General features: G+C 33.7%; 1 protein-coding gene across 3 annotated transcripts in view; it reads left to right on the forward strand.

Moving 5' to 3' along the window:
* Positions 1-22,806, forward strand: part of Fnip1 (folliculin interacting protein 1) — a 98,522-nt gene that overhangs the window by 43,680 nt on the left and 32,036 nt on the right. For 2 of the 3 annotated variants that reach the window (XM_078051106.1, XM_005335792.5), the window contains exons 2-8: positions 2,377-2,503; positions 12,137-12,271; positions 14,356-14,456; positions 14,685-14,759; positions 17,851-17,942; positions 19,895-19,978; positions 21,633-21,704. In XM_078051106.1, the coding sequence (XP_077907232.1) occupies positions 2,377-2,503; positions 12,137-12,271; positions 14,356-14,456; positions 14,685-14,759; positions 17,851-17,942; positions 19,895-19,978; positions 21,633-21,704 (686 nt within the window). The remainder of the gene's footprint in view (positions 1-2,376; positions 2,504-12,136; positions 12,272-14,355; positions 14,457-14,684; positions 14,760-17,850; positions 17,943-19,894; positions 19,979-21,632; positions 21,705-22,806) is intronic. The other variant, XM_005335793.5, reaches the window with a different exon arrangement.

The raw sequence follows: 22,806 nt of genomic DNA on the forward strand, positions 1-22,806 counted from the left end.
GCAGCAAAAAAGCTGATTAAAACAAGTATCCACACCACCAAATTGCTAAATTTTAAGGATACTTTCAGTCTTTATGAATTTTGGCCTTTCTGCAACATTTGGTGCTGGGCATTGTTCTTCCTTTATCTTCTTTGGCTTTGGTTTTGAAGTATTACTTTCCCATGAGTCTCTTTCTCTCTGGTGGTCTGTCTTTACTGATCTTTCTTGGCTTCTTTGCTTCTCTTCTTTAAAATTACTGAAATGTTCCCAACTTCTAGTTTATTTATTCTTCACTTTTGTTTTTTAATGAATATGCTCTCTCTTTAATTATAGTTTGTTTAGTGGTACTACTATCTCTAATATCTTTTATATTCTACCCTATGATTGTAATCTCCTATTCCTTATCCTACCCCCCATACACTCTCTGCTTTTTTTTTCCTTTTAGCACTTTGACCATTCTATCTTCATTGTCTTCAAATCTGCTCGCCTCATACTATCACTGTCTTTCCTAAGTAGCTTAGATTCTGCTGTCCATTATTTCAGCTGTATTCTTGGAGTCTTTTGCTCCATCTTCATGGCCCTCTTTTCCTTTTGTCCCATTTGCCTGTCAAAATCCTTACCTTGACTCAATAATTTCCTCAACATAACATGAAAATGCAGTTTTGTAAAAATAGTTCACTGTGATGCTAATCACTGTGGTCTATGGATGAGTCTCTGGTTTAGCTTGCATTTCTAGAGTAAGACTTCATCAGTTTGTAACACAAGCATTTGCTAAGGATTAGACAGTAGAAAACTAAAATTGTATTTTCTGTCAATAATTTGAGATGAAGATGTTTTATATTGCCAGTTATAGTTAATTTCACACAAATTAATAGAGTTAAGGAAATGAAGGAACCCAGTCAAGAATTGTGCCTGAGGAGTTGACCGTTTAGCCTGATGTACCCAAATACAAATAGCTTCAATTTTGTTTTACATTGGTTCTTCCATTTCTTACCAGTTCTCCTGTAAGCAGTGCATTCAATTAACCAGCTAGTTTCTCTTCCATTCCACTCATTGTTTTTTCTCTTCTCTCTTTCCTATCTCACCCACCCTATTAATCTTTTAAATTGTGATATATTATGCATTAATAAAAGTGCATAAAATGAACTTGATATGATTTTTCCTAATAGAGAATATCAGATGAACATCTGTGTAAGTATTGTCTAGTCAAAACACAGCACATATGAAGCCTAGCACAGTGGTGCATGCCTGTAATCCCAGTGACTCGGGAGGCTGATGCAGGAGGATTGTAATTTCAAAGCCAGCCTCAGCAATTTAGCAAGGCTCTGAGCAACTTATCAAGACCCTGACTCAAAATAAAAAAGGGCTGGGATGTGGCTCAGTTTTTCATGCCCCTGGATTCAATTCCTGGTACCAAAAATAAACAAATAAAAAACATATTCATTGTCCCCACTCCACCACCTGGTACTCCTCCGGCCCACACTTTTTTTTTTTTTTTTTAATTTTAAAACTAGGTATGCATCCCAGGATAAAACTTGCCTTTTTTAACTTTTATGTAAATGTAAGTGGGAAAGTACAGTAGCTATTTGTGTATATGTCATTGTCTAATTTATTTTGCTTATGATCTATTTCTGTTTTTATCTATGTCTGATGATGTTTGTTGTATAACATTTAATAATCTGAGTGTACCACAATATATTTACCATTTCTGCTATTGGAGAACATTTTGATTCTTTCTAGTTTTAGCTGTTAAGAACAGTGCTTCTATGAACATTTTTCTATTACATTGAACTTTGCTGAGCGGAATTGCTCAGGTCAGCTTTATTTTTAGTTGATTTTTGTCCATTTAACACCAACACACGCACACACGCGTGCACATGCACACAGTTTTTGGAAGAGATTATGCCAGTTTTGATTCATACTAGCAGTATAGAAGAATTTTTGTAACACTTGTCACTTTTTAAAAACTTGTGTCTTAAACTGAAAATGTTTTGTTTTCACATTTCTATATTGAAGTAAAAAAACTATTTTAAAATATGGGTTTAATCTTTTTATGTCATCTGAGTCCATGCCATGAAGTCAGCCTATATTTTTATCTATGTTAAATGCACTGTTTATTGACTCCTTTTATATTCATGTAGGATGACTATATTTTGTAAGTACTTAATGATAGTTACAACTTTTACTTTAAAATAAAATAATTTTGTTTTTGCTTTATTTTTGATCTAAAATGTTATAGCTGTATAACTTGACCCTAAGGTAAATAATGATATTTTATATAAAGATATGTGTTCCTCAGTAATAATATAATTTCTGGCCCTATTGTATAACTTTTATTTATACAAATGTATGTGGTATATTTATTAAAGTGAGTCTGGTCTTTATTTTTCTTTCAAGTTGGCCTTTACCAGAGTTTGATCCAAGTCAAATTCGACTGATTGTATATCAAGACTGTGAAAGGCGAGGGAGAAATGTCTTATTTGATTCCAGTGTTAAGAGAAAAAATGAGGACACATCAGTATCAGTGAGTATCATTATTGATGTGTTTGAAATTTAATGTTGAGCATTTTAATAATTTGAGAAAGAATGAGTAGAATTTCTGTTTGTAAGTACACAGTATCTCGTTAGTATAGAAAATGTTTAAAGTTCAGAGTTCTGATTTGAGATTTTTTAAAATAAGAAAATACTTGTATTATTTGTGATCAGTCTAGTTAGAAACTATTTTAGTTTGACCTTTATGAATCTATATGATTATATGATATTTTCATTCTGATGAGAGGAAAAAAGCATTTGTTTATGTAAATCACTAAGTGTCTACAAGATTTCAGACCTGGAATTTTATAGGCTCTGCCCTCTTGGTCTCTCACCTTATTTGGGGAGGTAGACATTGAACAAATAAATGTATAAACAATTCTAAATTGTAATTAAGTACTATGAAAGAAACTTGTAGAATGCTTATGAGTTGCTAAATTGAATTGAGTGTTGGGCTCTTAAGGAAGATCCTACCGTGAACCTTCTTAGTTTTCTTCCATGGGGAGGCTAATCCCCAAAGGGCTCCGCTTTCATGACTTAATCATCTTCCCATGAGAAGATGTGTTAGGAGTCCTTATCCCCTAATACTATCCAATTGGGGATTAAGATTTTAACATGAATTTTAGGGATACACAAGCATTTAGTCCATAACTATGTCCTCCTCTTCTCTTTTTGTCTCTGCCCTTTGTCTCTCTTGGTGTCTTTTGATACCGCTGTTTTTGTGTCAGGCTATCTTCATTGTTTTTGGTCTCCTCTCATCTTAGACTCTCCTTTCTATCTGTTGGTCTATCCTTGGTGTGTCTTAGTTTCCTCTCTTAATAGTATCTGTCTCTTAGCTCTGTTCTAATATTATCCACTTATTATTTAACAATGAAAATTTCCTCTAAGCCTACTCTAAAACTTTTAATGTAATTGGTACCTAGAAATCAAACCACCTTAAATACCAACAGTCTGGTTTTTTTATGCTATCTTCTTAGATAAAATTTACCCTCCTTCAGGATTCCTTTCTAAGGGGCTGTGGCTGTCGCTCAGTGTTAGAGTGCTTGTCTGGCATGCATGAGGCACTGGGTTCGATCCTCAGCACTACATAAGAATGAACAAACAAAAAATAAAGGCATTCTGTCCATCTATAACTACCAAAAAAATTCCTTTCTGATTTTCCCTTAGGTATATTTCTTCTCCTTCAGAATTCTCATTACAATTTGCTCATAGTCATATACTATGGCTATCTTTGTTTGTGTATTACTAGATTATGAAAAAAAATCTTGAAATTAAAAAATTGGCCTATTATTCACCTATGTTTTCTAAATTGCATATCGAGCCCAGTGGTAGGCAACTGCTCTACCACTGAGCCACAACCCCAGCCCAATGTAGTGGGTTTTTTTTGTTGTTGTTGTTGTTGTTGTTTTTTAAAATATTTTTTGAGTTGTCAATTGATCTTATTAGTTAATTAATTAATTAATTAATTAACTAGCATGCAGAGCTGAGAATCAAACCCACTGCCTCACACACTAGGCAAGCACTCTGTCACTGAGCCACAATCCCCACCCCAATTTTTTGGTGGGATGGTGGAACTGGGGGGGTTGAACTTGGTGCACTCGACCACCTGCTTAAAGTGAACCGTTTATTTTTAAAAAGTACCTTCCCATATTTGGAAAAATTATCATGATAATTTCTTTAAACAGTGATATATATATAGCCAAATTAATCCAATTGAATTTTATCACATTACTGTTCTTATTTTAGACATTGTTTTGTGTCAGCAATAATGCATTCATGAGTTCCTAGTAAATTATATGCTCATTCACATGTTCAACTATCACTGATTATATGTAAGGATATAGTTTTGTACGTCAGTAAATTCCTGGAAAGGTGAATACAAATTGTAAGGGTTGAGAATTTTATATACTCCTAAGCATTATTCCTTGATTTACTTTTAGTCAGCCTTTTATAACTGTGACTAAAATACCTTGAAAGAACAACTTCGAGGAGTTTATTTTGACTGATGGTTTCAGAGGTTTAGACCATGGTAAACCAACCCCCTTGCTCTGGACCCAAGGTGAGGCAAGACATCATGACTGAAGAGCATGGTAAAGGAGCGTTGCTCTGCTCAGGAGGTCAGGAAATAGAGGGAGAAGGGGGAGGAATCACATGGAAGACAAACCCTTTCAGGACATTTTACCAGTCACACCCCATCTGCCTATAGTAACTACCTGGTCAGTCTGTTCAAACTAGATTGGACTTATTAGATTATAGCTTTCACAAGCCAATCATTTCTCCTCTGAACATTTCTGCATTAACACAGGAGCTTTTGGGGGATACCTCATATCCAAACCATAATGTCCACAGTCAACAAAAAATAAGGGGGTTGAGGAGTACAGTACAATAGATATTTTAAGGGAGACCACATTTATGTAACTTTTATTATTGTGTATTATTATTTTATTATTGGTTATTATTTTAATCTCTTACTGAACCTGATTTATAAATAAAACTTTATCATAAGTATGTGTGCATAGGACTTATTAGTATCTGATTTCAGGCATCCACTGGGGGCTGATAGAACATATCCTTCTTGGGTAAGGCAGGTACTATATGTCAAAATGTATAGTTGAGTCTTAATTATGACATCAGATTTGGGACAGGATTTGATTAGGTAATTGAATTCAAAGTTAATGTAGTATTAGTAAAGTCAATATAAATAGCTTACAATTAGAAGATACAAAGAAAGGAAGACCTCCATTGAAAACAAATTAAAATGGCAAAGTAGTTATGCATAAACTTAACCAAAACTTTTAAAGAGTCTTTGTAGAAACATAAAAAGTTACTTGAACAAATGGCAAAGGAAAATATATTCTTATGTGATACTCAGCATCATAAAATTGTCCATTTTCTTCAACTTGCTTTGTAAAAGAACATCATTCCTCCCCCAAATGCTAACCTTTTTATTGGGGGGGGGGGCGTGGGTAGTGTCTGCAACTAGATAATAGACTACAACATTCAACTGGGGAAAAAACTAGCAGCAAATAGTTGGAAAGCTGAAAATGAAGGGCATTGGGGATGAACCACTAATTTGCAATTATACTGTAAAAGTTCAATAATTAAAAGTGTATTATTGCCCAGTGGCTTGGGAGGCTGAGACAGGAGAATGGTAGGTTCAAAGCCAACCTTAGCAACAGTGAGGCACTAAGCAATTCAGTTAGACCCTGTCTCTAAATAAAAAAAAAAATGCAAAACAGGGCTAGGGATGTGGCTCAGTGGTTGAGTGTCCCTGAGTTCAATCCCCACTACCCCACCCACCCACCCAAATTATTATTGGTGTGTAGACAAAGATACCAATGGGATAAAATAGTGAATCAGAAATAAGTCTAAATGCATGAAGGAATTTAGTATGTGTTAAAGGCATCATTTAATAAATGGTATTGAGGGCTGGGGTTGTGGCTCAGTGGTGGAGCACTTGCCTGGCATGTGCGAGGCCCTGGGTTCGATCCTCAGCACCACATAAAAATAAGTAAGTAAATAAATAAAATAAAAATAAATGGTGTTGGGATAATTGGATAGCCATTGAAAGAATGATGAATTTGGGATCATATTCCACTGTGTACATTGGGATAAGACTAAGTGTATCAAACATTTAAATGCAAAATATAAATGTAAAAAAAAAGAACCCTTTTACATTACAAAAGAAAATGAGTGAATTTCTAAATATCTGTGGAATAGAAAATACCTTTGTAGTTATGACTTAAAATCCAGAATCCACAAAGTAGAAGAGTGATGAATTACTAAAAGCTAAAAGACATGGCAACCTGGGAAATACTTTTGTAATTAAAAAAAAAATTAAGTTGTAGATGGACATAATACCTTTATTTATTTATTTATTTTTATGTGGTGCTGAGGACCAAACTTAGTGCCTCACACACGCAAGGCAAGTGCTCTTCCACTGAGCCACAGCTGTAGCTTCTACTTTTGTAGTTTGTAACTCCCAAGTGTTGCACTTCCACCAACAATGTTATTAATAGATGAATGGTTAAATAAATTGTGGTATAAATATACAATCTAATACTGTGCAGCTATATCAAAAGAGAGTGAAGAAGATATCTAAAGATAGAAAAATTCTCCAGTGTATTAGTGAAAAACAAAGCAAGGGACACAACTGAATTTTTCTGTAAAAGAGAAAGAAAAGTAATATTATCCCTATATTTATAATAACAAACAGTGGAAGGACAAGAAAACCAATAAAAATTATTTTACCTATTAATGTGTAGACTGAGAGTAGTTGAATAAGGATGGTACCTAGACTTCTTTGTCTATACCTTGTTTTGAGTTTTGAATCATACAAATTTATTACTTATATAAAACTTAAGTTTTTTTTTAATTAACAGAACAAGAAAAATGTTGAAAATTTTGGGGAAAGTTATTTTTAAGAAAAGTGAAAAATACTTTTATTTGATTGAAGTTCAATTGTGATAGAGAATTAGAATGTGACATAATTATATACCTAGATTAAACATTTTAATACCTCAAGTCTACTATCCTCCTCTTCTTTATCCAAACAATTCAGTTCTAATACTAGTAGAGCTGAGCGCAGATACCATATGGTAGAGGCACACTGACCCAGACCTGAGTATCAGAGCCCAGTAAGTTAACGAGAATATTTGCATAAGTTGTGATCTAACATGCCTAAGTGGAAGAAGGGGGGCACTCATTCTTGGTATCTTAGCTTGTGAAGAATGCACTTGAATTCATGGGCATCTGTTTCTCCTGTAGACAAGAGAAGTGGGAGACTAGTTATATCCAAGGATGTTGATGAAATAAATCTCATTCAAGATGATAGAAAGCTTGTTTCTAAATGTGAGAGAAGGGAGGTATAAATTACAAAATGGAGAAAACTACAGGAGCCATATTGATTTGAATTGGAGATTTTAGTGCAGATACATACGCAAATGTAGTAAATGTAGATATATATGTGTATGTGTATGTAGACACATAAATGTACTTTCTAGTTCTGTCCATTGAGAGGCCCTGGGGGTGATGAGACCCCACTATAATGAGCATCATAGTATCCACATTTTCTAAATTTTGTTTTATGCTAAAAATAACCAGATCTTCTTGGAGAATTGACTTGTGCCTGGGTTGTTTGGGGGCAGGAAAAGGTAAAGGTAAGCCTGAAACTTTCTGTGCTGCAAGTGCCAAAAGTGATGGGAACATATCAGAAACACATGGAGGCAGGTGTGGTGGCACTTACCTGTAATCCCAGCAGTTTGGGAGGCTTGAGACAGGAGGATCACAGGTTCAAAGCCAATCCCAGCAATTTAGCAAGCTTATAAGCAATCTAGTGAAACCCTGCCTCAGAATTCAGAAAATTAAATCAAAATAAAAAGGACTAGAAATGTTACTCAGTGGTTAAGCGTCCTTAGAGTCAGACTATCCCTGGTACCAGGGGAAAAAAACAAAACAAATCCACCAAAAAAAAAAAAAAAAAAACAAAAAAACAAACGAAAAGTACCTGGAATTCACTTTGAAGAGACTCTCATTGACCAAATTGAGGAAGATTTTACTATAAAACCAATAATGATAGTAGTAGAATAAAACTCATTGAATGTACACATGACTGTATACTTACATCAGTGAATAAATTGAAAGTTCATTGAGGAACAGAATTTATATAGTTTCAGAATCTTCATTGACCAAAATACTAATTACAAGGAGAAAATAATTTCGTCATAGTGAAGATGCTTGGTAGATGGCACTTAAATAAAATGATCATTAGTATTAAGAATATAATCAGGGCTGGGGTTGTGGCTCAGTGGCAGAGCACTTGCCTCACACATGTGAGGCACTGGGTTCAATCCTCAGTACTATATAAAAATAAATAAAGATATAATATCCATGTATAACTAAAAAAAATTTAAAAAGAATATAATCACTTAATGGGACAAATTGAAATCATAAGCTGTGTGATAAGACTCAGTGAGGACACTGTCATTTTTTGTGATATTCCACCTCAGTATGCATAACCTGAATCTTTATCATAAGAAACATGAGACAAATTGAGTCTGCAAAATAACTGCCCTGAAATCTTCAAAGTGTCAAGGTCATTAAAGTCAGAAAGGAGACTGAGGAATTTTCTCCACCTTGAATTAGAGTATAAAAAGAGATAATAAACATTTAAAGGTAAGAATATGATCTGGGTCCTTTCTCTCTATGGGATACTACTTGGACAACTGGCCAATTTTAGTGGAGCTTGAGGATTAGATGATTATAATGTATCAAATAAGATTTCTTGATTTTTTTTAATGGTATTTTAGAAGTGTAGAGAGTAACGTCCTTGATTTGAGGAAATGTACTTTATTTAGAGCTGATGGCACATCAAGATGGCAACTTATTCTTTTTTGATTCAGAAAAAAGGTTTTTTTTGTACTAGACTTGCTACTTGTTTCTGATTGAAATTGTACAAATGGCTACTAAAATTATAGGGCAGTTATATAAAGACTCACTTTTTAATAATGTTTATAATAAATATTTCTTAAGAGGGCATTGCTTGATATAAAGTATGTAATCACTTTTCTTAGGAATGAAAGTAAAATTATAAAGAAAATTGAACCCCTTTTCCTATAATTTCTTCTCATTATAGAACTGTTCCTAGTCTGGGTTGCTGATTGTGCATTTTTACTCCTTAGAGGACCATCTGCTCCTGTAGTTGTTGTCATGTGGTTCAAAAGAGCTATGGTTTAAGAATGTAAGGGAGAGCCAGGAACAGTGGCTCACACCTGTAATCCCAGCAATTCAGGAGGCTGAGGCAGGAGGATTGCAAGTTCAAAAACAGCCTGAGCAATTTAGCCAGACCCTAAGGAAATTAGATCCTATCTCAAAATAAAATACATATTTTTAAAAAATATTTATTTATTTTTTAGGTGTAGAAGGACACAACACAATGTCTTTGTTTTTATGTGGTGCTGAGGGTTGAACCCGGCTCCCGCCCATGCTAGGCGAGCGCTCTGTTGCTGAGCCACAATCCCAGCCCCTCAAAATAAAATATTTTAAAAGGAAAGCGGGGCAGGGATGTGTCTCAGTGGTTAAGCACCCTGGGTTCAGTCTCTGATATCTTTTCCCCCTAAAAAAACATATTTTCACTAAATTTTATTTGCGTATGCATTAAATTTTATTAAGAGATTTATTTAATTTTATTCAAAGAGTAATTTAGGTAAAAACAGAATAGTAGTCTGACTCAGTAAATGCTAATGTGAATTAGCTTTTGCTGTCATTTGTTTTATTATACATAAAATTACATATATTTGCATAATTATTTAAATGTCTTTTTTTCCTATTAGATTGTTAATTCCTGTGTTCTCTAAGCCTTGGTATACATAGTACAGTACTTTTGTTGACTGATGAAAGAGTGGCTTGCAATAGTAAAAAAGTCAAGCTGACTGGGTTTTAGATATAAGACTTAGTAGCACTTATAAACTTGGTGAAGTTATTTAACATCTTCGGACTTCATGGTTTTTATATGCAAAAGAATTACCTTTCATGGTAGAGAAAATGTACATAAAAGCTTATTGATCAATAAGTAGTGTTTCTAAGATGAGTCCAAGGGTACTTATACTAAAAATACTAATATTTTTAGTGTTTATTATAAATGGAAATACATAGTGGAGGTCCATTAGTTTATGTTAGTTCCCTGATTTAACTTTTCTCTAGTTTCAACTATACATCAGTTAGCATGTACAAGATCTCTTAAGGTATTATACTTATTTTATTATAATGTGTGTAGTATATATGTGTGTGTGTGTGTGTGTGTGTGTGTGTGTGTGTGTGTGTACACATACATATTCCCTTAAGTGTCTTTAGGTAGGGCTTTTCTTCCCATTAAACAGATAGCAAATGAAGTTTTAGAGAAATCAAGTAAACTGCCCATAAATCTAGTTTAATTAATTTCTAGTTCAAAAGCCCTTCTTTTTTTCCCGTAAGCACTTGGTTAGAGATGATTTAGAGATTATTAAATATCCTTTTTGAAATGCCTTTGATGATGATGGTAAATGTAAAATTGTCTTCAAAAAATGTGATTTCAGTCAAATTGTGGCTGCTACTACCACTACTTTTTTTTTTTTTTTTTTAAGTACTGGGGATTGAACCAAGAGGGCTTACAACTGAGCCCTCTCCCCAGGGCTTAGAGATAGAGTCTCACTGAGTAGCTCAGGGCCTCACTAAGTATCTGAGGCTGTCCTCAAATTTATGATTTCTCCTGCCTCAGCCTTACTAGTTGCTGTGAGATTACAGGCATGTGCCTCCATGCCGATCTTAATTGCTTCTTCTTAAAGCCTACTGAGACCTCTCACTTGGAAGAATGAGTATACTGGTGACCAATAAAACATTGAAGTACTATTATTATTATATACAATGTATGTATTACAAATATTGGTAGATTTCAGCTTTGGTAGTTGTGAATAGTGAAAGCTGTAGAACCCATTTGGGGTGGGATATGATAAATTTATAAGTTCATTGCCTGAATACATTCTCATTTCAAAAGATTAAGCATATATATACTACATACATGTATGTAATAAGGTAAAATAACTCATTTGCATTTCTCCTCCTATTCCTACATTTCTCTCCAGCATGTATATATAGTTACCTTTTCAAAACAATTTTATTTGTATTAACTTGTAATAGGTTTGTTGTTATATTTAATTGAGTTAATAAATACTTTAAAATTTCTCGATTTTGACTTCTAATATAGGAAAACATTAATAGCTATAACTCCAGTGAACAAAAGCCTTTGGGATTCTCAGTAATTTATAAGAACAAAAGGGGTTTAAGACCAAATGATTTGAAAACTGCCACTGTATATTATTAAGTCACTGTAAATAAATTTTGTTTAGACCATTATAATGTAGAAAAATTCTTGTGATTTAGTAATGTCAGTGAGAAAAGTACAATAAAACTCCTCAAATGTTATATCTGTGTGTCAAAGAATAGCAAGTAATACTGAAGAAAACATAGCAAATTAAGAATAGAGTTTATATTAAGATTATATTATTTTTAGTTATTTCATCCTTGGTTTTTACAAAGGTTTTTGTGCTGTGATTAAATTTGTATTGTATATTATTGCAGCACATGAGTAAACCAGTAAGAGTCACTTCAGGTGAAGTGGGCTGGCATGAAATAATGACAGACAGAGAAATACCTTTTTCTTTGGGTTCTGTGATGGCTTCTCTGACCCAGCTCCCACAAAGAAAGAAAAAAAGAAAGGAACACATTCTGAACCTTTTTATTGGGGAGAAGCCATTCAGATGAGGCAAGGGGTCAGGTTTCATGGGGTTGAATCTAGCTTCGTGTTGTCTTGCTATCAGCAGATTGACTAACATCTTGGAAGGCCATGCCTATCCCGTGTGCTGTTTGGGGATCATAGGCAGAATGAGTGAAAAGAACACATACATTGCCAGCCCAAATAGAGAGGCGACGCCAGTCCAATCCACTATGTATACTCAGTGCTCATAGTTCACACCCACACACAGCCCGTGGCTGACTCGCTGCATACATAGCTCCTGTCCAGAGTGGCTTCTGACAGTATATGGTGAAAAAATCTATTAGAATATGAATTGGAATATCAATTGTATTTCAGAAACTCTGCAGTGATGCCCAAGTTAAAGTCTTTGGGAAATGCTGCCAACTCAAGCCTGGAGGAGATAGTTCTTCCTCTTTGGATAGTTCTATCACTTTATCTTCTGATGTAAAAGACCAGTGTCCTAAGTACCAGGTAAGATCACTGATTTTATTAATTTACTTACTGATTTACAATATGTTTAGAGCACCATCTTAGAGACCTGAGATGTAATAGTTATTTTCCTGGAGCATTTTATATTGTAGGTATAATAATTAAATATTTTTATGAACTTTGAAAAATCTTAGGATAGGAAAAGTATAGAGAACTATGGATATTTTCTTTTTCTTAAATTTTATGTTTTGGTCTACCAGAATAATTTATTTTATGTATCTTTTCTTTATTGAAGTATGAAGATAAATGTAAAATAATGCAGTTCATGGTATAAAATTACAGTATCATTGGAGATATATACAACCAGAAATGTATGTTTTTATTTTTCAAAAGTAACATGATTCTTCTTTTAAAATATAGAATTTAACAAATCAGTAACTATATAGCAACTTCTCTGTAAACTTAACTACTTTCTGTTTAAGAGCAGCGCTCAGTTTAATGCTAAGCAAATGTCACTTGATGTGAATTTATTCATGTCACCCAAGTTTGCATGAATCATAACTGTTTTACATTTAGTGGTATCAAAATAGAATCGTGGACTTTTTGTTTATTTGAAATGATATAATTCTAGGTTTTTTATGTGATGCTGAGGATTGAACCCAGTGCCTCACACATGCTAATCAAGTGCTCTACCACTGAGCTACAACCCCAGCCCAATGTTGTGTATTTTAAAATGTAACTGGTGACCATTTGTGTGCTTTTTTGAAAAAAATGTCTATTCAAGTCCTAAGCCCTTTCAAAAATTAGTTTACTCATTTTTACTGTAGTGTTGTAGGAGTTCTGTGTATATTTTGGAGAATGACCTCTCATTAGATATATGATGTGTAAATATTTTCTCCCATTCCATGGTTGACTTCGTATCCTCTTGTTCCTTTGCTGTGAAGAAGCTTTTTAGTTTGATGTGGTTCCATTTGTCTGTTATTGCTTTTGTTGCCTGTGCTTTTACCATCATATCTGTGAAATCATTGCCTAGACTAATGTCATGAAACTTTATTCTAGTTAGAGCTGATTTTTGCATATAGCATAAGGGCCCAGTTTTGTTCTTTTGCATATGAATATCCAGTTTTCCCAGAAGCAGTTGTTGAAGAGACTATCTTTTCCCTTTTGCATATTCTTAGCAACCTTATTAAACTTTAGTTAATGTTATAGGTACAAATTTATATCTGTATTCTGTATTCTGTTTCATTGTTTTGATGTCTATTTTTAATGACAGTACCATACTATTTTTTGATTATATGGCTTTGAAATATATTTTGAAATCTGGAGTATGTTGCCTCCGGTTTTGTTCTTTTTTTCTCTAGGTTATTAGGCTACTCATGACTATTCATGGTCATATGAATTTTAGGATGTTTTCCTATTTTTGTAAAAAATGCCATTAGGATTTGAGTTATATTGAATCTGAAGATCACAAGTCTTTTTTTTTTAATACAAACTGTATATAAGTTACCTCATATGTAGATACTTCTTTTACACAATAGAAGTAGAACTATTCTATCTATTCACTGAATTATACTTGTTATCTCTCCTGGAGGAGAAATGTTGCATATATTTAGTACATGGTCAAGAATGTTGATTTTGAGCATTATTTGTAGTAGCAAAATCCTGAAAGTGACCTAAATATTCATCAGAAAAGGAACTAGTCTAAACTGCCGTGTTTTCATTTGGTGGTACCAGGAATTGAACTCAGGTGCTCTACCGTTGAGCTACATCCCCATTTCTTTTTTTTTTTTTTTTAATTTAAGACAGGGCCTCACTAAGTTGTCCAGACTGGCCTTGGACTTGTGATCCTCCTTCTCTTAGCCTCCCAAGTAGCTAGAATTTCAGGTGTGTGCCACCATGCTCAGTTATGGCACAGCTTTTAAGGGGAATGAGTTAAATTTCTGTGTTAACAAAATGGTTAGGTGTATGAGACATTGTACACAAAGACAGTGTACACAAAGAAGAATTAAAACCTTCAAATGTAGAATAATGTAACAAAGGAAATTTTTAAAATAAAAATCAATATTTGAAACAATCATAGGGGTTTTAAATTTTGCAATTTTACTAATGTTTTGGTTATTGTTCAGGGTTCAAGGTGCTCCTCTGATGCCAATATGCTTGGAGAGATGATGTTTGGCTCAGTAGCAATGAGCTACAAAGGATCCACCTTAAAAATTCATCAGATCCGGTGAGGGATTTTCTGAATTTTTTAAAGTGAATTCAATTTTGTTTTTTGAAGATGACAGAATTTCATTTGATTTTCCACTCATATTGAGCATGCTACATGATTTATGATGTTCTGTAGTTTTAATGCTACTTCATGGCTCTTGTTATTATGCTACAAAATCTGGATGACTCACCAATTTTTATTTACAATAAATTAAAGAATTGTCTGAACTTCTGTGTTTCTTTATAGTTCCCCTCCACAGCTCATGCTCAGCAAAGTTTTTACTGCACGGACTGGCAGCAGTATATGTGGAAGTCTCAATACGTAAGTTCTTATAGTTGTAGAGAGAAAAGTTTTAGTTATCAATGATAAGTGGATATGAAAAAAAAGAATTGCTTTTTGGATTTTAGTACAACTTCAGATTTTTTTCGTCTTCTCCAAGTTTGAAGGTTTATGGAGACCAGATTGCATCATTTGAGTTTAATCAAAAAACAGGAGCTGTTGTTTCTGTTTCTATAATTTATTTGATGGTATATCTGGAAGCAAAATGTTGAGTGTATTTTCATCTTATGTTAACCTGCTGATTTTTAGTTTTGCAGTTCTGAACGAAGTTAGTATTTGTAAGGTTGTGTTCTTCAGTTTTCACATTCCTTGCAGAATAAAATCCACTGACAAGATTGGCCTAGGTCAGCCATGTCAGTATCGTATATAGTATATATAATACATAATGAGAGCTGCAGGGGTATGATAAGCTATGAATGCCAAGATTAGAATAGTGAAGCTGAAACAACAGTAAGCCTAGTGTTAGGATAATGTACCATTTATCAGAATTTAACAAATGAACTAAGAGGGTTGGACTTAGGTGCTAATGGACCCCAAGAGAAGAATTCTGTGGGTCCAAATCAGAACAGAGCTCATTGGTTAGGTGGAAACCCAGGAAAAACCTGAGGTGAAAAGAAGACAACAAGGAAACTATTCTAGAGAAATTCTCTTGAACGTTCATTAGTTGTTTATGACTTTAAAATGCTGTATGTTTCTAGGGCTGGGGTTGTGGCTCAGTGGTAGAACGCTTGCCTAGCATGCGTGAGGCACTGGGTTAAATCTCTAGCACCACATAAAAATAAACAAATAACTCGGCTGTGTATCCATCTGATCCTGGGCTTTTCTTGGTTGGTAGACTTTTGATGGCATCTGCTATTTTGTCACTTGAAATTGATCTGTTTATATTGTGTGTATCATCCTGATTCAATTTGGGCAAATTATATGGCTCTAGAAATTTGTCGATATCTTCCATATTTTCTATTTTATTGGAGTACAAATTTTCAAAATAATCTTAAATTATCTTCTATATTTCTGTAGTGTCGTGATAGATCCTTTTTCATCATGTATGTTAGTGATTTGAGTTTTCTCTTTCCTCTTCATTAGCATGGCTAAGGGTCTGTTAATTTTATTTATTTTTTCAAAGAACCAACTTTTTGTTCAGTCAATTTTTTCAATTGTTTCTTTTGTTTCAATTTCATCTCTGATTTAAATTATTTCCTGTCTTCTACTGCTTTTGGTGTTGATTTGTTCTTTTTTTCTAGGGCTTTGAGATTTAGTGTTAAGTCATTTATTTGTTGACTTTTTCTTCTTTTAAGGTATGAACTCCATGCAATGAACTTACCTCCTAGAACTGCTTTCATAGTGTCCTAGAGATTTCGATTGTTGTATCTGTGTTCTCATTCACTTCTAAAAATTTTTTAATCTCCTCCTTACTGTCTTCTGTAACCCATTTTTCATTCAGTAGCATATTATTTAGTCTCCAGGTGTTGGAGTAGATTTTATTTTTTTATTTTATCATTGATTTTTAATTTCATTCGATTATGATCAGACCGAATTCAGGGTAGAATCTTTACTTTTTTATATTTGCTAAGAGTTGGATGGAGTTAGAGAAGATAATGATAAGTGAAGTTAGCTAATCCCCCCCAGAAAACAAATGCTGAATGTTTTCTTTGATTGAGGAGGCTGATTCATAGTGGGATAGGGAGTATGGGAGGAATAGAGGAACTCTAGATAGGGCAGAGGGGTTGGAATGGAAGGGAGGGAGCATGGGATTTTTAATCATGGTGAAATGTGGTGTTCATTATTATCCAAAGTCCAGGTATGAAGACACGAATTGGTGTGAATAAATTGTGTAAACAACCAGAGATATGAAAATTTTTGCTCTGTATGTGTAATAAGAATTGTAATGCATTCTGCTGTCAGATATAAATAAATAAAGAAAGAAACTTTTAAACAAATAAATAAAATAAAGGTATTGTATCCATCTACAACTGAAAAAAATTTTGAAAAATTTCTACATTTCTGTAGCAGCTCTTTTAAAACTTTTTTTTTCCCAGGAAACAAAGGGAAATATTCTTAAAAGTATTGTAAACACTTAAAAAAACTTGATGTGAAAAATGCTGATTTTTTTTTAGTGTAATTGTGAAGTCGAAATTAGAGGTCATTGATTTTAGTTGTAATCACCCAGTTTCATCTTTTCTAAGTTATTGTAATAATTATTGAAATTTATTGAAAGTGTAATTTGCACTAACAGCATAAAGTAATTTTATTTTTGTTATTCTGACAGATATACTGAAAGAAGTAATATAAGCTGTTTTAAATGTGTAGACTAAAGATGTGTTTTGTTTGGTTGCAGCTGCTGCTCCTCTTCTTCCCTCACCTCCCCCCATATTGAGAAAATATTTTCATATCCAAAATGTGAGGGAGGCTGGGGACATAGCTCAGTTGGTAAAGTGCCTGCTTTGCGGGCACAAGGCCCTGGATTCAATCCCCAGCACTACACACCCACACACATACACAAAAAGGAAACAATGTGAGGGGAAACCTTATTGGTGGACTGGGGTTATAGCTCAGTGGTAGAGCTCTTGCCTGGCATATGTGAGGCACTGGGTTCGATTTTCAGCACTGCATGTAACTAAGTAAAATAAAGCTCCATTGACTACTTAAAAAATATTTGAAAACAAAAGAAAACCTTGTTGGTAATGTAAACCAGAGTCACAACTTTCCTTTATAAAAGGGCCAAATACTAAATATTTTTGACTTTGTAAACCACACAGTGTGTTGTACTTTTTCACCCCTACTTTGCAGCATTAAAACAACCATAAACAATATATAAATAAATGAGCATGACTATGTTTTCATAAAAGTTTATTCATAGAAAAGAATAACAGGCTGGTTTCACCCTCAAGCTTATATAATTTGCCAACCCCTCATTTAAATGATTACTTGGTTATTATATATAGTTTATAGTACCAATATGTAAACATCCGTAAAGAGTTTTTTGCTCATAAAATTTCATTATGATGTATACAGAATTTCCATTAAAGCATAAAATGAATTTGGAATTAATTTATATATTTCTCCCCCTCTATAGGTTGCAAGATAGTCTTGAATTCATCAATCAAGACAACAATACATTAAAAGCTGATAATAACACAGTTATTAATGGACTACTTGGAAATATAGGTAAATGGTTTATTTGATTTTATAAGTTTAAAAAATGTTAACAGTGTAACAGGGGTTTGAACCTATTTCTTAATCATGTAAATCTATTATAAAACTAAAAAATTTCAAATACCATACAAGGAAAATGCATTTAAATTGCACATATTACATAACATTTGTAATATTTAGAAAACATTTTTATTATGTTAGGATGTAATATTTATTTTGTACTTGAAAGAACTGCTGAAGATATAATTTGTCTTCACTGTTTTTTGTTTTTAAATTCGGCTTTCATTGATACAGAAAGCCCATATAAGTGTTCTTAAATATCTCACAGCCAGGAAAGACTGATATTGTCCCTTATCTCTTCTCTCATTCCTAACCACAAGTCATTTTAAAATGGTTCTCTTTTTTGTGATCTGTAATTCACATGAGCAGACATCCAAATTTAATTTTTTTAAAGATTTATTAGGCTTAACAACTTATTTAGTAATGTGATTAGCTAGTTGTTGTTATTATGTAAGCTCAACATTTTAAAATGACAAGCTATTTCTGAAATTTCTGGTCGTTTGGCCTAGAAAGTACAACTAAACTGCTGCTTATTACTGTTTTCCTTGCATAAAGAACTATAGTAGCTCAGGGAGTGGATGTCAATTAAGCTAGTATGAATATTTCTCTCTTTCCTTGTTTAGTAAGAACTTTTGTTTATAATTAGTTTTAATAAACATTTAATAGTTATATGCATTAGTAGAAAACACATTTTTCTTCCAACTTGAGCATTGTTAACTTTCTACTCAGTAAATATTATTTTTATAAGTCATGTTTTTTTTCAGATGAGCAACTATATTAAGCATCTAGTTTTTCTTAATTCATTTTAATAAAGTAGAACTGTAACAAAGAAATAACATGTCTTTTTTCTTTATAATTTTGACACTATTAAAAGGTCAAGGGGCTTATTAAAAGCTATTTCTTTTAATAGTACAAATCTATTGTCACTTATAACAGAAAATTACACTATTGAGATTACATATACTCATTCTTTCTTTTCTAATGTAGAACAGAAAATCCACTTAACAAAGAACAGGTTTTAAATTATAATGGCTTATACTTGCACATTCTTAATTGGAACTCAGGAAAGTTGGTCCTTGTGCTATTGTTTATTTTCTTTAAATTTCTAATCAGTCCGTCAGTCAGTCAAGTGCTTGTTGAGCATCCATAATAAGTGAAGCACTCTGCTAGGCTATAGGGGAATTAGTTTCTGCCTCAATGAACTTACAGTTAGTGGGGGTCAGAAAAGTAATACAATAATTGTAATATTCTGTAGTGAATTCTTAGACAAGACCAAGAGCAGAATGTAATGAACATTTTGAGAAGGGCCTCACTCAATCCTGGAGAGTCATGGAGGTCTTCCTTGAGGACATGAGACCTAAGCTCATATTTAGCCAGATAGCTGGGGAAAGATATTTTCTAGGAAGAACGCAATATGTATCTAAACCTAGGGAGGAGATCATAGAGTATGCAAAAAATGTGACTGTCAATAAGACCCCTTTCTGTTCTTGTGCTAAATGCAGTAAGATGTTATTCTTTTTATAGTTGCAGGTGAATACTGTAAACATAAAACTGACTTTTTAAATAAATTTTATTTGGCAAATGTAGATAACATTATTGTCCTTTTTTGAATCTTTACAAACTGTTTTACATTAGAAAGCAGAAACATGTTTCTGTTATTATGTATGGGCTTATTAGGAAATAGGCAAGAAATTGTTAACATAAACTATGACTCAGAGGAAGACTATCCTTTTTCCAAAAAGGGAAGACAACTTGAATTCTTATTTAAGTTAAAAGTTTCCATCCATATCTGTTAGTCTGCTTTTGTGCTACCTTACCTTACCTTACCTTACCTTTTTCCCATGACGCATTGTGGCTTCTCTAACAGCCTTCTTTCATGTGTATTTTACATTTTTGCCATGTAGGTCTTTCACAGTTCTGCAGCCCCAGGCGGGCATTCTCTGAGCAGGGTCCGCTCCGCCTGATCAGGAGCGCCTCTTTCTTTGCAGGTTTGCCATGTGCTGTGTGGGTAGACTAGTTGTTGTGCCCTAGAGGCTAGAATCTGTAGTTAAGCTGTGGAAACAAGAGGGTAGGTGAATGCAATTGGGAAGGTTGTGGTTAAGAAACCATTACTTATGAACTATAAGAGCTTAATTACTTTCTACTGAATATGTTCCTAAAGGTTCCACAAAATTATCAGTACAATTATATTTTTATGAAATTTCAGTTTGTTATTTCTTTTCCCATTATGTCATAATGGTTTTAACTTAAGAATCCTAAACAAAATTGAGTATGAACATTATTTCTTTTACTGCGACTTAGAATTTTAAATTTGACACTGTCTTGTTTCCATGGCTAAGTAGCTTTTGTATGGTAGTTCACCAATTGCAGAAAAGTATCCTCTGATTATTATTGTAAAATTTCTGATCTACATTTTTCCATAAAAGCAATGTTTCTTAGAGCTAAGATTTAGATGAACAAGCACCATTGTAATGCTCTATAAAAGAAATATCTGAGTATAGTCATTTGTATCATTAAATTGATCATTATGGTGTGTGTGGTCATGATTTTATATTTATAGGAATCTAGTCCTATTCCATATTTTCATACATTTCACACACAGTGACCTGGCATCATAACCTTCTGGTAGAAATTATTAGAATGGAGCACATTTATTGATTATTGTTCTCAGAGTGGTATTCATTTAGCCCTTCTTTTTAAATTACTATTTCTTTTTTCTTTTGTGGGGGGGGGAAGGGAGGTGCCAGGGGTTGAACTCAGGGACACTCGACCACTAAGCCACATCCATAGCCCTATTTTGTATTTTTATTAGAGACAGGGTCTCAATGAGTTGTTTAGCAACTCGCTAAATTGCTGAGGCTAGCTTTGAACTCACAATCCTCCTGCCTCAGCCTTCTGAGCTGCTGGGATTACAGGAGTGTGCCTCCACACTGAGCTTAAATCACTGTTTCTCTTTCCTGTAAATATTAGATGTGAACAGTACATCTTTATCATAGAAAATTTTAAAAATATGAAAAATAGGCCAAAAATGTGCATTAACCATCTTGTCAGTTAAACATAGTCACTTTTTTGTGTTTATGGTGCTAGCAGTTGAACCCAGGAATTTACCCGTGTAGGCAGGCACTCTACCACTGAGCTGCAGCCCTAGACCCCCACCTTTTATAAACAAAATTGGTATACATTCAAACAAATTCCTCAAACTTTTTTATTATAAAAATTTTTATTTTTGTTATGTGTCTGTTTAAACGTTGATATAGTCAGAATTAGTGAAATATACCATGAGATACCAATCACTGAGACACAGCAATCAGCATTCATACTGTCCTGTACTTTGCTTTTTTTCATATAGTAGTATATTGTGAATATCTCTCTATGTTACTGAATATGCTTCTAAAGTATTGATTTTAGTTACCCCTAACTTCTTTAGATATTATTATATCATAGATTATTCAGTGTCAAATCTTACAGATCTCAAAGCTTGTTCAACTGAGTAATGGCTCTTGGTGTTGGGTTGGTACCATGCTACTGAAAAAATAAAGGAATGCAATGAGATGAGCATGATTTAGTTTGCTGTTTAAAAGGAGCAACATCCACCTGAGTAAGAATATATTCTATAACTGACAATTTTGTCTTGATTTGCAGTTCATAGTAACCCAATGGACATGCCTGGAAGAGAGCTAAATGAGGACAGAGACAGTGGCATAGCACGCTCTGGTAATGTCAGGTTCATGTACTAATTTCATTTTTTATGAGATTGCTGTTAGCTGGCATTGATTTTTTTTAATCCCTGTTTTTATCATCTAATTCTGTGTGCACAGTTGTTCATATTGATACTTGACATACAAGAGGATTGTGGCAAGAGCAAAGAGATACCTCTTAAATTCAACCTTTTTCATGTTTATGGTTAAGTGTGCCTGGTAGAAAATGGCTTAGCTACTACAAGAAAGAAAAATATTGCTCAGGAGAATACTTAGAAACCATAATAGAAAACAAAACAAACAAAAAAAACCCTGCAGAGTAGTATATATCTACTTGCTGCTAACTAGAGTTTAAATTTTTAGATTGTCTTTTGCCCAGAAAAGCTTAGGCATTAAGAACCAGTGTTATACATTTTTCTTTAAAGTATGGAACTTTTCCAAAATCTGTATTGTCTAGCAGACATTTAGTAAAACATGCTGGATATTGGGAGGTAGCAGGAGGCAAAGCCCAGAATCTGCTCTTAAGGAGCATAGAAGTGCAGAGTCTCCTGGAAAAACAGGAAAATCTTCTATCATTAATTCATTGTATGGTGTGTTAAGTGATAGACCTGTGCAAAGAAGTTCAATGAATGGATACTTCTGTTAGCCTGGATAAGGGGCAGGATACCAGCAGTGCTTTTCAGAGATATAATGCTTGAGTTATATCTTGAGAAATAAATAGCCAGGCAAAAGGCATAGAAAAAGGTATTTTAGGTATAATAACTTATCATCTGGCGTGTACCTTTTTATAGAAGACGTTAATACTTCCATGTTTTATGTTTGATTACCAATTTTCAGTATGTGATTATAATAATGAAGATGGAAATCTAAAATATTGCCAAACAAAATAAACCCTTATTGGCTTACCTTGGATCTACTTGGGAGAAGGAGAAGATCTCTAGTCCAAGGAAAAGTAGAGGATTATAGCTCTCAATTTCTCAGGCAAGAAACTGGTCTTAGAAATTTCAGAGAAGGGATTTGGGAAAGGAATTAGCCCTACAGTTGAGATTGCAACAGTTATAACTAGAGTAGGGTCTACTGGAATGTGCTGTCATCTTAAAATGCTCCAGAGACTAATC

The sequence above is a fragment of the Ictidomys tridecemlineatus genome, chromosome 1 (genome assembly GCF_052094955.1).
Source record: "Ictidomys tridecemlineatus isolate mIctTri1 chromosome 1, mIctTri1.hap1, whole genome shotgun sequence".
Classification (NCBI taxonomy): domain Eukaryota; kingdom Metazoa; phylum Chordata; class Mammalia; order Rodentia; family Sciuridae; genus Ictidomys; species Ictidomys tridecemlineatus.